General features: G+C 44.1%; 1 protein-coding gene across 1 annotated transcript in view; it reads right to left on the bottom strand.

Moving 5' to 3' along the window:
- Positions 1 to 6,865: 6,865 nt before the first annotated feature.
- LOC120027506 (unconventional myosin-Ig-like) overlaps positions 6,866 to 16,170 on the bottom strand; it is a 66,915-nt gene continuing 57,610 nt past the window's right edge. The window contains exon 22 of the mRNA XM_038972457.1: positions 6,866 to 7,587. Within this exon, the coding sequence (XP_038828385.1) occupies positions 7,425 to 7,587 (163 nt within the window). The 3' untranslated portion in view covers positions 6,866 to 7,424. The remainder of the gene's footprint in view (positions 7,588 to 16,170) is intronic.

Raw genomic sequence — 16,170 nt, 5'->3', positions numbered from 1 at the left:
TGGTACTACCCGTAGCTCCCGTCCTCCTCTGTCTGAGAAAACACTGAGAGAAAGGTATATGTTGCAGATTACTCCTTTGTAGAAGTCCATAACGTGAAATAAATAAAACATCCCAAGGTTCATGCTGTAGATATTGTTATAAGGGAGTGTGAGACTATTGAAACATGTAACTTTCAGAGTTTTATTGTTGTTATTAATATAGTTTACATTGTTAAAAGTGCTGCTGTTGCTAGCTAGCATGCCTTTCTGTGATGCAGACGGTTAGCTGAGCTGCCGACTGGTGCTGGCGTTGCATTATGGGAGATGTAGTTTTGGCCCTCTAAGGTCTGAATGGGATAGAGGCAATTTCACATTGTAACTTGTTTGTGTTGCAGTGTTTTTGTACATGAGTTGTTGTATTTTGGTACTGTCAACACTGAAAGCACCTAGCAATGTATTGGGGATGTGAGACAGGATATGTGTTTTACCTTTCTTCATGCTCCTGTGTAGAACAACTTGTCAGATGGTGCATTGGAGACTGATGTGTTCCTGTCCTGTCTTTTCACAATACTATTGCAGGTATGGTTCTATTGTCCAAAAAATAAGATTATACATTTGTTGTATTAAGGACTGGTTATTATTTTATACTATACATTATGGCTTTATGTATGAATATGATTTGTGTGAGTCCGAGAAAACACAGAGAGAGAAAGAACAACTTGTCAGATTGTGCATTGGAGACTGATGTGTTCCTGTCCTGTCTTTTCACAATACTATTGCAGATCAACATAAAAGCCAAAAAGACAGCTGTGGGGTCGCTCTTTATTTCTTGGTTCTCCTGTGGTACATACCAAACCCGCTACACAGAGAAGAGCCAAACAGTAAAAGCACAGCCCCCTTCATTATACACACATTGTGCCAACAACATAAAAGAGCCATTTCAGACTCCTAGGTATTAAGTGTTATCCAGACTAGCTGATTTGGGTTAGCGGGTTAAATAACACTCTGAGGAGAGAGGTGTCATGAGAGATATTAGGCACTGTGTCTGTGTTGCAGCCTTGATGCAGGCCTATCATCTTTTAATGTCACGGAAAGTGGAGAGAGTACTTGACATCTCAAGAGGCTCAGCTTGAAAGAGCAGAAGAAAGTGAAGGTTGAGGGAGAGAGGGGAAAGATAGAGAGGAATGCTTTTCCGGTTGTCCGGTAAGATGAGAGACATGCTCAGGCACATGCAATCACAAAGAAATACATGCAACCACACAAGAGGAAGTTGACACTAACCACTTTTCTATCCAACCATTCCATGAGGAGGAATTATCTGACGCATGAAAAAAGTCACAACCAAGTTATTATGGAAACATGAAAACCGGTACAATTTTAGAAATGCTGACAGACAAGACAATTTGTTTGTTCAACCTGGTGTGATCTTTTTGTTTCTGTAAAATTAATTATGCAAGAAATGGCGGTGGAAATACAGTGCCTTGCGAAAGTATTCACCCCCCTTGGCATTTTTCCTATTTTGTTGCCTTACAATCTGGAATTAAAATAGATTTTGGGGGGGTTTGTATCATCTGATTTACACAACATGCCTACCACTTTGAAGATGCAAAATATGTTTTTTTTGTGAAGCAAACAAGAAATAGGACAAAAAAACTGAAAACTTGAGCGTGCATAACTATTCACCCCCCCAAAGTCAATACTTTGTAGAGCCACCTTTTGCAGCAATTACAGCTGCAAGTCTCTTGGGATATGTCTCTATAAGCTTGTCACATCTAGGCACTGGGATTTTTGCCCATTCTTCAAGGCAAAACTGCTCCAGCTCTTTCAAGTTGGATGGGTTCCTGCTGGGGTACAGCAATCTTTAAGTCATACCACAGATTCTCAATTGAATTGAGGTCTGGGCTTTGACTAGGCCATTCCAAAACATTTAAATGTTTCCCCTTAAACCACTCGAGTGTTGCTTTAGCAGTATGCTTAGGGTCATTGTCCTGCTGGAAGGTGAACCTCCGTCCCAGTCTCAAATCTCTCAAGAATTTCCCTGTATTTAGCACAATCCATCATTCCTTCAATTCTGACCAGTTTCCCAGTCCCTGCCGATGAAAAACATCCCCACAGCATGATGATACCACCATCATGCTTCACTGTGGGGATAGTGTTTTCGGGGTGATGGGAGGTGTTGGGTTTGTGTCAGACATAGTGTTTTCCTTGATGGCCAAAAACCTCAATTTTAGTCTCATCTGACCAGAGTACCTTCTTCCATATGTTTGGGGAGTCTCCCACATGCCTTTTGGCGAACACCAAATGTGTTTGCTTATTTTTTTCTTTAAGAAATTGCTTTTTTTCTGGCCACTCTTCCGTAAAGCCCAGCTCTGTAGAGTGTACTGCTTAAAGTGGTACTATGGACAGATACTCCAATCTCCGCTGTGGAGCTTTGCAGCTCCTTAAGGGTTATCTTTAGTCTCTTTTTTGCCTCTCTGATTAATGCCCTCGTTGCCTGGTCTGTGAATTTGTGGCCCTCTCTTGGCAGGTTTGTTGTGGTGCCACATTCTTTCCATTTTTTAATAATGGATTTAATGGTACTCTGTGGGATGTTCAAAGTTTCGGATATTTTTTTATAACCCAACCCTGATCTGTACTTCTCCACAACTTTGTCCCTGACCTGTTTGGAGAGCTCCTTGGTCTTCATGGTGCCACTTGCTTGGTGGTGCTCCTTGCTTAGTGGTGTTGCAGACTCTGGGGCCTTTCAGAGCAGGTGTATATATACTGAAATCATGTGACAGATCATGTGACACTTAGATTGCACACAGGTGGACTATATTTAATTAATTATGTGACTTCTGAAGGTAATTGGTTGCACCAGATCTTATTTAGGGGCTTCATAGCAAAGGAGGTGAATACATACAGTATGCACCCACCACTTTTCTGTTTTTAATTTTAGTTCGTTTTTTGAAACAAGTAATTTTTTTCATTTCACTTCACCAATTTGGACTATTTTGTGTATGTCGATTACATGAAATCCAAATAAAAATCAATTTAAATTGTGGTGAAAGTGCAAGGCGATGAGAGCTTGATGCTCCTGTCCAATAAATATTGAGGGTCTTTCTGGTGACATGATGATCGATGCTTGGCTGCCATTTGACAAATACAAATAATATCACTCTTATCCGTAATTATCTCATAATGTAGGTAGCCTAGCCACACTGTATCTGCGAGCTGTTGGCTAGAGTGCTTGTGCCGAAACCAGAGTGGGCTACAGGTGTTTTATACAACAGCCTTCTGTGTTCTCTTTTCGACTCTCTCCGCATTTGGCATTCATCTCTGCTTCCACCGGGCATTCCACTGATGTCAAAACTCTGTCAACTTCTTCCGTGACAACAATACTGTTGATCACCATTTCTTCCCCATCGCTGTCATCAGAAGACTCTACAATGTCTGGTTCAATGAAAATGTTTTTACCTAAGTCAGGGATTTCCTCACCGTCTGATTCATTTTCAAAGTCAGATAGAGTCAGCATGGCACGATCGTCCAACATAAAGTAGTCCATCACAACTTTTTCCCACTGATCTTTGTCAATAGTGCCTGTTAACTTCAGGGCAGAAATGTTGAGAGAAGTAGCATCACTTTTTCAGTTCTTCATGATATCTTAAAAAAAAAGCTGCGGTAGAAAGGATTATCTACACATACTGAGCAGCTCATGTTATAGACAGAAGCATGCTACATGGCAGACCAATCTGAACTCATCTCTCAGCATGTCCAGTCCATCCAATCATGGCTAGCAGGAAGGTTTCTGTATTTTTCCGTGACTAAACCAACTAGGATCGTAATTTAACAATTTTATTTGTATTTACAGATGGCATACAAGTTTGTTATTAAGGCACATGAAAGTTCACGTTTCAAAAGGCATTTCTGCCAAAAACGCATTTAGAAAAAAAAAATATATAATCAAATGCCTGTCCTGTGAAGTAGTGACGCGTGACATTTTTTGAAACAGGTCTTGTGACAAAACCATCAGTAGAGTTGAAAATGCGATAAACTCATTTATCAATATAGGCAAAAGTGATTTTTATGTGCACTATGTCATCACGGCAAAAAGTATGCTTGATGGAAACACATCTCTGCTGGGAAAATGCTCATATTATTTATCGCAAATTGGATGGAAACCTAGCTATAGACACACACACAAATTGACACACTGAAAAGGCAGATACATGCACACATAGTGGTGTGAAGTACTTAAGTAAAAATACTTTAAAGTACTACTTAAGTCGTTTTTGGGGGTATCTGTACTTTACTTTACTATTTATATTTGACAACTTTTACTTTTACTCCACTACATTCCTAAAGAAAATAATGTACTTTTTACTCCATACATTTTCCCTGACACCTAAAAGTACTCGTTACATTTAGAATGCTCAAGCAGGACAGAATTATGGCACCTATCAATATAGCACTTTGTCATCCCTACTGCCTCTGATCTGGCAGAATCACAAAACACTATGTTTGTAAATGATGTGTTGGAGTGTGTTCCTGTCTGTCCATAAGTAAAAATAATAAGAAAATCATGCCGTCTAGTTTGCTTACTATAAGGTATATGATGTATAGCATTTAGTTTTACTTTGTACTTTTACTCAAGTATGACGATTGAGTACTTTTTCGACCATTGTACTTAAGTACGTTTAAAACCAGATACTTTTAGACTTTTACTCAAGTAGTATTTTACTGGATAACTTTCACTTTACATGAGTCGTTTTCTGTTAAGGTATCTTTACTTTTACTACAGTATGACATTTCAGTACTTTTTCCACCAATGTGCACACATACACTTGCGCACACACACACACACACACACACACACACATATATAGTTGTCAGATTGGATTAGAGAGAGACTGGGGGACTCACAACATGAGGGATGTCAGGGGAGGGGATGATGGAGAGGGAGGATGTCAGGAGAGGGGAGGAGAGGAGGATGGAGATAGAGGATGTCAGGGGAGGAGGATGGAGATAGAGGATGTCAGGGGAGGAGGATGGAGATAGAGGATGTCAGGAGAGGGGAGGATGGAGATAGAGGATGTCAGGGGAGGAGGATTGAGATAGAGGATGACAGGAGAGGAGGATGGAGAGGGAGGATGTCAGGAGAGGAGGATGGAGATAGAGGAGGATGGAGAGGGAGGATGACAGGAGAGGGGAGGATGGAGACAGAGGATGTCAGGAGAGGAGGATGGAGATAGAGGATGTCAGGAGAGGAGGATGGAGATATAGGATGTCAGGGGAGGGGAGGATGGAGATAGAGGATGACAGGAGAGGAGGATGGAGATAGAGGATGTCAGGAGAGGGGAGGATGGAGATAGAGGATGTCAGGAGAGGGGAGGATGGAGATAGAGGATGACAGGAGAGGGGAGGAGAAGAGGATGACAGGAGAGGGGAGGAGAGGAGGATGTCAGGGGAGGGGAGGATGGAGAGGAGGATGTCAGGGGAGGGGAGGATGGAGACAGAGGATGTCAGGAGAGGAGGATGGAGATAGAGGATGACAGGAGAGGGGAGGAGAGGAGGATGTCAGGGGAGGGGAGGATGGAGACAGAGGATGTCAGGAGAGGAGGATGGAGATATAGGATGTCAGGGGAGGGGAGGATGGAGATAGAGGATGACAGGAGAGGAGGATGGAGATAGAGGATGACAGGAGAGGAGGATGGAGATAGAGGATGTCAGGAGAGGAGGATGGAGATAGAGGATGACAGGAGAGGAGGATGGAGAGGGAGGATGTCAGGAGAGGAGGATTGAGATAGAGGATGACAGGAGAGGAGGATGGAGATAGAGGATGTCAGGAGAGGAGGATGGAGAGGGAGGATGTCAGGAGAGGAGGATGGAGATGGAGGATGTCAGGAGAGGAGGATGGAGATAGAGGATGTCAGGAGAGGAGGATGGAGATAGAGGCTGTCAGGAGAGGATGGAGATAGAGGATGTCAGGGGAGGGGAGGATAGAGGATGTCAGGAGAGGAGGATGGAGATAGAGGATGTCAGGGGAGGGGAGGATAGAGGATGTCAGGAGAGGAGGATGGAGATAGAGGATGTCAGGAGAGGAGGATGGAGATAGAGGATGTCAGGGGAGGAGGATGGAGATAGAGGATGTCAGGAGAGGAGGATGGAGATAGAGGATGTCAGGGGAGGAGGATGGAGATAGAGGATGTCAGGGGAGGAGGATGGAGATAGAGGATGTCAGGGGAGGAGGATGGAGATAGAGGATGTCAGGGGAGGAGGATGGAGATAGAGGATGTCAGGGGAGGAGGATGGAGATAGAGGATGTCAGGGGAGGAGGATGGAGATAGAGGATGTCAGGGGAGGAGGATGGAGATAGAGGATGTCAGGGGAGGGGAGGATGGAGATAGAGGATGTCAGGGGAGGGGAGGATGGAGATAGAGGATGTCAGGGGAGGGGAGGATGGAGATAGAGGATGTCAGGGGAGGGGAGGATGGAGATAGAGGATGTCAGGAGAGGAGGATGGAGATAGAGGATGACAGGGCATGGAGAAGAAAGCAGAGTCACACTGAGGCCAGGCCATCACTAAGCAGTACCATCAGGACAAAGTGGAGAGAGACACAGAAAGAGAGTGAGAAAGAGAGAGAGGGGGGGGGGGGCAGAGAGAGGAAGAGAGATGGAGGAAGAAAGGGAGAGAGGAAGACAGAGAAAGACTGATATGCTCTCAGTTACATTACAGTGTATAGGGTTAGTATCTCTAACCCAGAATAAGACTGTTCAATGGACTTAATCTGGGTCCAGAAAATTGGCCCATAATATAAAAATATAATAATATGAATAATATATCAAATGAAAATAAATAGTATGAATAATATAATATAAACATATTATATATACTTTTTTGGTAGGGTAAAAACATCTACACATACTGCGATAAAATACATTTTAATAAATTATTTATTTGCTTTTTCATTGTTGCCATTAATCTCATGGTCTGCCCTTTCAAGGCAGCGTGTTGAGATGATGCACTTTAAAGGAGTATTCCCATTTCTCAAAGGCAGTAAAATAGCTGTCTTCTCTGCTGAATATACAGTATAAAAACACTGTAGCTAAGCTAAGTTAGTCTGAAAAAATGTATGTCAAATATTGCTATTCTTGTTTGCATTTCAGTCTCTTGCCTATATATCTGTTAATTCCCTGAAAAGTGCAAAAACATGAAATCTTATAAAAAATATGTTTTTAAAGTTAAATGTTATACCTGTGAGCATCTATAGCATACATAATATGATAAAAACATCCCATGGCCAGTGTGAGTCCCTGCCATAATGAGTAGTTCCAACTCCAACCATCAGTGCATTGGTTTTACATTTTCAACCAATAAGATTGAAGCTCCTTTTCCAAGAACATGAAAATCAGCAGGCTTTGAGGTCCAGATTAGAATGTGCCTGGGGTAGCTGGTGGTGACTGTCTCAGTTGGAGGGGATCAGGAGGGTGAAACCGTCGCGGTTCTTACGGAAGTCTGCGTGGGCCTGGCCGGCCTTGGTCTCCAGGGTTACACTCTTGGGCTTGCCCCGCATGTGCAGCTGGATGGCCGAGCAGCAAACCTTCACTGGTAGCGGGGTGTTCCTCACTCTGAAACACACACACACACGCACAAACATACAGACACACTGACTGTTAACTCACTGATTATTATCTACAAAACAAGATAAAATAAATAGTATCATCGGAAAGTATTCAGACCACATTACATTTTCCACATTTTGTTACTTTACAGTCTTATTCTAAAATTGATTAAATAGGTTTTTTCCCTCATCAATCTACACGCAATACCCCATAGTGTTTTTTGTTGTTGAAATGTTAGCAAATTTGAAATATCACATCTACATAAGTATTCAGACCCTTTACTCAGTACTTTGTTGAAGCACCTTTGGCAGCGATTACAGCGTAGAGTCTTCTTGGGTATGACGCTACAAGCTTGGCACACCTGTATTTGGTGAGTTTCTCCCATTCTTCTCTGCATATCCTCTCAAGCTCTGTCAGGTTGGATGTGGTGGATCGCTGCAAAGCTATTTTCAGGTCTCTCCAGAGATGTTCGATCGGGTTCAAGTCTGAGCTCTGGCTGGGCCACTCAAGGAGTGGCTGTGTGCTTTGGGTCGTTGTCCTGTTGGAAGGTGAACCTTCACCCCAGTGTATGGTCATGAGTTCTCTGGAGCAGGTTTTCACGGATCACGGATCTCTCTTCATCACGGATCTCACCACCATGTTTCACCGTAGGGATGGTGCCAGGTTTCCTCCAAACGTGACGCTTGGCATTCAGGCCAAAGAGTTCAATCTTGGTTTCATCAGACCAGAGAATCTTGTTTCTCATGGTCTGACAGTCCTTTAGGTGCCTTTCGGCAAACTCCAAGGGGGCTGTTATGTGCCTTTCACTGAGTGGCTTCCGTCTGGCAACTCTACCATAAAGGCCTGATTGGTGGAGTGCTGCAGAGATGGTTGTCTTTCTGCAAAGTTCTCCCATCTCCACAGAGGAACTCTGGAGCTCTGACAGAGTGACCATCGAGTTCCTGGTCACCTTCCTGACCAAAGTTATATTTACACCTCTCATCAGCTCCATATGACATGTTTTAATTGGTATTCCAACATGTCAGTAAAGGACAGTAAACACAGCACCAATAGTGTGTCCATTAGTTATACTTAAGCAATAAAGCACGAGGGGGTGTGGTATACGGCCAATATACCACGGCTAAGGGCTGTTCTAATGCATGATGCAAAGCAGAGTGCCTGGATACAGCCCTTAGCCGTGGTATATTGGCTATATACCACAAACCCCATGTTTGTTTTGTCATACCCGTGGTACACAGTTTGATATACCACGGCTGTCAGCCAATCAGCATTCAGGGCTCGAACCACCCAGTTTATAAAAGGTAATAGTCCTTATCTAATTGAAAACTCTACACTGGCTCTCAGAGGGGTTTGAATGACTGACTGCCATCCTCTCCTCTCATCTATCTAGTATCCTGTGTGCAGGTGCTGTGGTGTCACACACCCTATCCTTGAGCTGACAGCTGCCAGGGGGAGGGGGGAGAGGGGGGGGGGAGAGGGGGAGAGAGAGGGACGAGAGGGGGAAGAAGGGCTTTGAGCACTGCACAGTCAGCTGAAGATGATCTGTTCCCGAAGGCCATACTACAGTCTCTGTTTCCATGCCAAATGGCACCCCATTTCCTACACAGTGCACCTTATGGCCCTGGTCAAATGTATTGCAAATGTATTGCACTATATAGGGAATAGGGTGCCATTTGGGACACAGCTTCTGTCTGACCAGGGGGATCCTCCAGCCTGGCTGGACTTCTGCACCACACTGACTCTCTAGTTAACACACAGGACCAGCACATGGCCTAATACACAGAGAGCCTTATCTATCTGTCTATGCTATGGGATTGGATGGGTGCACAGTGCATTGTTAAACTGCTCTATATCTCGGCTGGTTAAGGAGCTTCTTGTGTGTTGTTCTTCTGGGAGCACAGGCTTTTTTTTTGTGGGGGGGAAATGGTTTGAAAGGACAGTACTTGCATTTGTCTCAGTTTGAATTGATGATGCAGCTCTCTCTAGTATAGCAGGAAAGTAACTATCTGTGTGTCTGCATGTGCCTGTGTGTGTGTGTGTGTATTGTTATTGTATCTGAACCTGTATACATTGCTTGTGTACTGTGCTAAAGCTTAATTCAAGGTTTCCTTCCAGTTCCAGCACCCTTGTTTCACAAAGCTGCACGGCGTCCATCAATAAGCCACTCTAACAGGTGTGACCCCAGTCCCATAGTCCCCAGTGCCCAAAGTCACGTAAACCCCAAACCCCCTCTTCCTCCCTCTTCCTCTTCTCCCCCTTCCACCCGTTTCCACCAGCTGTCCCCCTCCCAGAGACACACCCGCCCGGCCCTGCGACCCATTACCCCACTGACTTCCTAGCTTCCCTGGGTTTTGATGATTTGCGTGCAATACTGATTTCAGCAGAGATTGATTGACCAACTGTCCAGAGGAATGGCCCAGTGTAAACCGACACCAGGGTAAGGCTCTTTGAACTTCACACTAAGCCATGGGCTATGACAGAGAGATTTGACCACTATGGCTGGGCTAGAATGAGATGAGGGAATAGGCTGCCATTTCAGACACAGCCCAAGCCAGGTCTACCTATCTATTTCTATGGCTGGGCTGTGGTACTGCAGTGTAGTAGAGGGGGGAATCTACACTACATGACCAAAAGTATGTGGACACCTGCTTGTCGAACATCTCATTCCAAAATCATGGGAATTAATTTGGAGTTGGTTCCCCCTTTGCTGCTATAACAGTCTCCACTCTTCTGGGAGGGCTTTCCACTAGATGTTGGAACATTGCTGTGGGGACTTGCTTCCATTCAGCCACAAGGTAATTGGTGAGGTTAGGCACTGATGTTAGGCAAATAGGCCTGGCTCGCAGTCGGAGTTCCAATTCATCACAAAGGTGTTCGATGGGGTTGAGGTCAGAGCTCTGTGCAGGCCAGTCAAGTTCTTCCACACCGATCTCACAAAAACATTTCTGTATGGACCTTGCTTTGTACGGGGACATTGTCATGCTGAAACAAGAAAGGGCCTGCCCCAAACTGTTGCCACAAAGTTGGAAACACAGAATCATCTAGTATGTCATTGTATGCTGTAGTGTTAAGATTTTCCTTCACTGGAACAAAGGGACCTAGCTGGACAGCCCCAGACCATTATTCCTCCTCCACCAAACTTTACAGTTGGCACTATGCATTGGGGCAGGTAGCATTCTCCTTGCATCCGCCAAACCCAGATTTGTCCGTCGGACTGCCAAATGGTGATTCATCACACGTTTCCACTGCTCCAGAGTCCCATGGCAGTGAGCTTTACACCACTCCAGCCGACGCTTGGCATTGTGCATGGTGATCTTAGGCTTGTGTGTGGCTGCTCGGCCATGGAAACCCATTTCATGAAGCTCCCAATGAACAGCTCTTGAGGCAGTTTGAAAGGCAGTTTGAAACTCTGTAGTGAGTGTTGCGGCTGAGTAGAAGCGATTTATACACGCTACGCGCTTGATCCCGTTCTGTGAGCTTGTGTGGTCTACCACTTCGCGGCTGAGCCATTGTTGCTCCTAGACGTTTCCACTACACAATAACAGCACTTACAGTTGACTGGGGCAGCTCTAGTAGGGCAGAAATTTTACAAACTAACTTGTTGGAAAGGTGGCATCCTATGTTGGTGTCACTGAGCTCTTCAGTAAGGCCATTCTACTGCCATTGTTTGTCTATGGAGATTGCATGGCTATGTGATCGATCTTATACATCTGTCACTAACGGGTGTGGCTGAAATAGTCTAATCCACTAATTTGAAGGGCTGTCCACATACTTTTGTATATATAGTGTATGTGTGAAGCCTAAAGGGCTGTGGTGTGATTGATTGAGATGGTCCAGATTTCTCCATGAGACAGACCTGGATTGCGTCTGAAATAGCATACTATTCTCTTTATAGTGCACTACCTTTGACCAGTGACCCTATTTCCAATGTAGTGCACTATCCGCATAGTGCCCTGATCAAAAGTAGTACACTACGGCCTCCCGAGGGCCGCATTGGTCTAAGGCACTGCATCGCAATGCTTGAGGTGTCATTACAGACCTGGGTTCGATCCCAGGCTGTGTCTTGCTTCAGAGGACCCATGGCTCTCAACCTTCGCCTCTCCTGAGTCTGTACAGGGGTTGCAGTGATGGGATAAGACTGTAACTACAAATTGGATATCATGAAATAGGGGAGAAAAAGTAAAAACAAAAAAAACATATACCCTTTGCACTACATAGGGAAAATGGTTCCATTTCAGGCACAGGCCTGGTGTTTACAACCTGGTTTGTCTCACTGCTCTGGTTCATAAACAGGGAGATGTGCCAATGAGGCCTCCTGATGCTGTAGCCGAATTATTCATTCTCCTGGAAACGACCGCTGACAGAACTGGGGTGCAGCAGCAGCAACTCCTGGGCTGTGTCCCAAATGGCACTCTATTCCCTATTTAGTGCACTACTTTTGACAAGAACCCATATGGCTCTGATCACTATGTAGGGAATAGGGTGCCATTTGGGAAGTAACCCTGCAGGTTAGGGGGCCTGAGGACCGCCTCCACCCACCCACCTCCTTCCTTCTCCGCCTTTTCCTTCCTCCTATTCCTCCTTCCCCACCTCCCTCTCCTCATCCTCCCTCTTTCCCCTGTCATCTCCTCTATAGTGTTGGAGTGTAATAATCCAATGTGAATATATGCCTCCTGTGTCTCCATTATGAAGAATTATGAGACCATTTTGTGCTGGGCTGTGGCTGGGTGTATGTGCTGTAAGACATTGCCTCTGCTGTGCCTCCTGCCACACTCAGTTACTGTGTTAGTGATGCTGCTGCTAGACTGTGTCTGTGTGTCTGTGTGTCTGTGTGTCTGTGTGTCTGTGTGTGTGTGTGTGTGTGTGTGTGTGTGTGTGTGTGTGTGTGTGTGTGTGTGTGTGTGTGTGGCACCAGAGGTACCAGCACTAGATCCCATTGTGTAGAAATCAAATCATCAACACTGAGGCCTGTACAACGTCCCTGCCAGGAAATATGTGTCACTGCAAATAAAACATGTTTATGATGGGGGAGTGTGTTTGGTGTTTGTCTGTCTGTGTGTGTGTGTGTGTGTGTGTGTGTGTGTGTGTGTGTGTGTGTGTGTGTGTGTGTGTGTGTGTGTATGTGTGTGTGTGTGTGTTTGTACACAAGCTGTCCAACCCAGGACATTATCAGTGTAGCCCCAAAACCAAGCCTTTCTTCAACATTTTCTAAGACATTACATAATCTCACTGACAGCCAAGAGACATCTACGGAAATCATAAAGTATTTCATGCCAAAGTATTTATATAACTAACCAGGGCAACTTTAATGAGCAAGTAGGCTGAGTAGGTAACTTAATATAATTTAACAAAGTAGCACACGAGTATGACACATCATAAAAAGCTATCTGCAGGGTTAACACTGTAGATTGGTCCCAGATCTGTTTGTGCAGTCTTGCCAAAGACAAGACAGCACAACGAGATCTAGGACCAAGCTAACAACGCTATGCTTTGAGAATAAAGTTCCCATTCCTTTGGTTCACATATTCTCATACACCTTTTCCTGATTTCCAATGTAAGCAACACTGCCATCCACACTGACTCTCTGACTCACAATCAATGGGTCCCAAGCAGTTAGCTGCCTGTTCCGTGGAGGCTCAGTGCACATTCATAAAGCATCTGAGAGTAGGAGTGCTGATCTAGGATTGCGTCCCCCCTGTCCATGTAATCTTATTCATTATGATATAAAAGGCAAAGCTGATCCTAGATCAGCACTCCAACTCTGAGACACTGTATACATACAGTGTCTGGGCTGCAGCTGTGATGACTGCTTCTCCGAATAATACCACTGACCACAGAACAGCCTGATGATGATCACACTACCGGAGCCTGAAGATACAGCTTACTGCCAAGGGACACAATGGCTGTCTGGGGCTCACTGAGTCACTACGGCTGCTCTGGCACCCTATTCCCTATAAAGTGCATTGCTTTTGACCAGGGCCCATAGGGCTCAGGTCAAAAGTAGTGCACTACATAGGGAATAGTGGGCCATTTGGGACACAGAACACTGCATACATCCACGCTGCACACACAACTGTCTCTGTAATCACTGCTAGCCAGTGCTTTCTCTGTAACAGCATAAAGCCTACTTAGCACATCTCACTCATAGCACCTCAATAGCACTTGGTTTACCACTGCATCTGTTTGTGAAGATAGCCATGGCATGTAGGCTGTTTATAGCAGTGTGTGCATGGGGTGTTAAAAGTATGCCATATATGAAGAAGTATGTTGCATTGTGGTTGAATGGTTGGAAAAATATTTTTTTTCAACTTATCCCAAAGAAAGGTATGCTTTTCCTTAACCTTCTTTTAACTCACTAAACTAACATTTTCCCCTCATCCCTCTCTCCCTCCCCTCACTCTCTCTTCTCTTATCCCTGCCTCCCTCTGTCCATTCACTCACTCTCCCCTCATCCCTCTCTCCCTCCATCCATCCAGGCAGGTATAATTTCTTATAATTATAATATTATAATTTCTGGAGAGGAATAGACGTCTGTCCCCTGAGCATTCGAAAGACGAATGATGGTAGTTTACCGGACTACTAAAGACTCAGACTGCTCAGTTCATCATGTATTTATGATGTACAGTACCAGTCAAAAGTTTGGACACACCTACTCATTCCAGGGTTTTTCTTTATTTAACTATTTTCTACATTGTAGAATAATAGTGAAGACATCAAAACTATGAAAAAACACATATGGAATCATGTAGTAACAAAAAACTTTAACAAATCAAAATATATTGTAGATTCTTCAAAGTAGCCACCCTTTGCCTTGATGACAGCTTTGCACATTCTTGGCATTCTCTCAACCCTCTTCATGAGGTTGTCACCTGGAATGCATTTCAATTAACAGGTGTGCCTTGTTAAAAGTTAATCTGTGGAATTGTTTGAGACAATCAGTTCTGTTGTGACAAGGTAGGGGTGGTATACAGAAGATAGTCCTATTTGGTAAAAACCAAGTCCATATTCTGGCAAGAACAGCTCAAATAAGCAAAGCGAAATGAGAGTCCATCATTACTTCAACAAATGAAGGTCAGTCAATGTGGAAGAATTCAAGAACTTTGAAAGTTTCTTCAAGTGCAGTCGTAAAAATCATCAAGTGCTATGATGAAACTGGCTCTCATGAGGACCGCCACAGGAAAGGAAGACCCAGAGTTACCTCTGCTGCAGAGGATAAGTTCATTAGAGTTACCAGCCTCAGAAATTGCAGCCAAAATAAATGCTTCACAGAGTTCAAGTAACAGACACATCTCAACATCAACTGTTCAGATGAGACTGTGTGAATCAGGCCTTCATGGTTGAATTGCTGCAAAGAAAACACTATTAAAGGACACAAATATTAAGAAGAGACTTGCTTGGGCCAAGAAACATGAGGAATGTACATTAGACCAGTGGAAATCTGTCTATTGGTCTGATGCGTCCAAATTCAAGATTTCTGGCTCCAACCGCCGTGTCTTTGTGAGACGCAGAGTAGGTAAAAGGATTATCTCCCCATATGTGGTTCCCACTGTGAAGCATGGAGGAGGGGTGATGGTGTGGGGGTGATTTCCTGGTGACACAACTCCAGGCTGTGTAAGGGCTATTTGACCAAGAAGGGGAGTGAAGGAGGGCTGCATCAGATGGCCTGGCCTCCACAATCACCTGACCTCAACCCAATTGAGATGGTTTGGGATGAGTTGGGCCGCAGAGTGAAGGAAAAGCAGCCAACAAGGGCTCAGCATATGTGGGAACTCCTTCAAGACTGTTGGAAAAGCACTCCAGGTGAAGCTGATTGAGAGAATGCCAAGAGTGTGCAAAGCTGTCATCAAGGCAAAGGGTGGCTACTTTGAAGAATTTCATATATAAAATATATTTAGATTTGTTTAACCCTTTTTTTGTTACTACATGATTCCATGTGTTATTTAATAGTTTTGATGTCTTCACTATTATTCTACAATGTAGAAAAAATATGTAGAAAATATAGAAAAACCCTTGAATGAGTAGGTGTGTCCAAACTTTTGACTCGTACTGTATATTTATCTCATGGAACTGAAACTACAGGTAACTGTCAAAATAAACACTTGAGAAAATGAGGGATACAAAGTATATTGAAAGCAGGTGCTTCCATACAGGTGTGGTTCCTGAGTTAATTAAGAAATTAACATCCCATAATGCTTAGGTTCATGTATAAAAATGGCCATTTGCCCATTATCTATGCCTAGGCGCATTGAATATGTTCTGGGGGCTCGTGGTGGCCCAACGCCCTATTAAGACACTTTATGTTGGTGTTTTTTTTATTTGGCAGTTACTTGTACTATACAGGAGGTTGGTGGCACCTTCATTTGGAGGATGGGCTCGTGGTAATGGTTGGAGTGGAATAGTGGAATGGTATCAAATACATCAAGCACATGGTATCCATGTGTTTGATGCCATTCCATTTGCTCCGTTCAAGACATTATTATGAGCCGTCCTCCCCTCTGCAGCCTCCACTGCTGTACAATATACTTGCTCTTCAGAGATTCACTTCCACTGGTGAGAAACATGCTCACTGTGTAGACTAGAACATATTTA

This window comes from Salvelinus namaycush, chromosome 32 (assembly GCF_016432855.1).
Source record: "Salvelinus namaycush isolate Seneca chromosome 32, SaNama_1.0, whole genome shotgun sequence".
Classification (NCBI taxonomy): Eukaryota; Metazoa; Chordata; class Actinopteri; order Salmoniformes; family Salmonidae; genus Salvelinus; species Salvelinus namaycush.
This window is presented reverse-complemented; position numbering and strand designations above follow the sequence as displayed.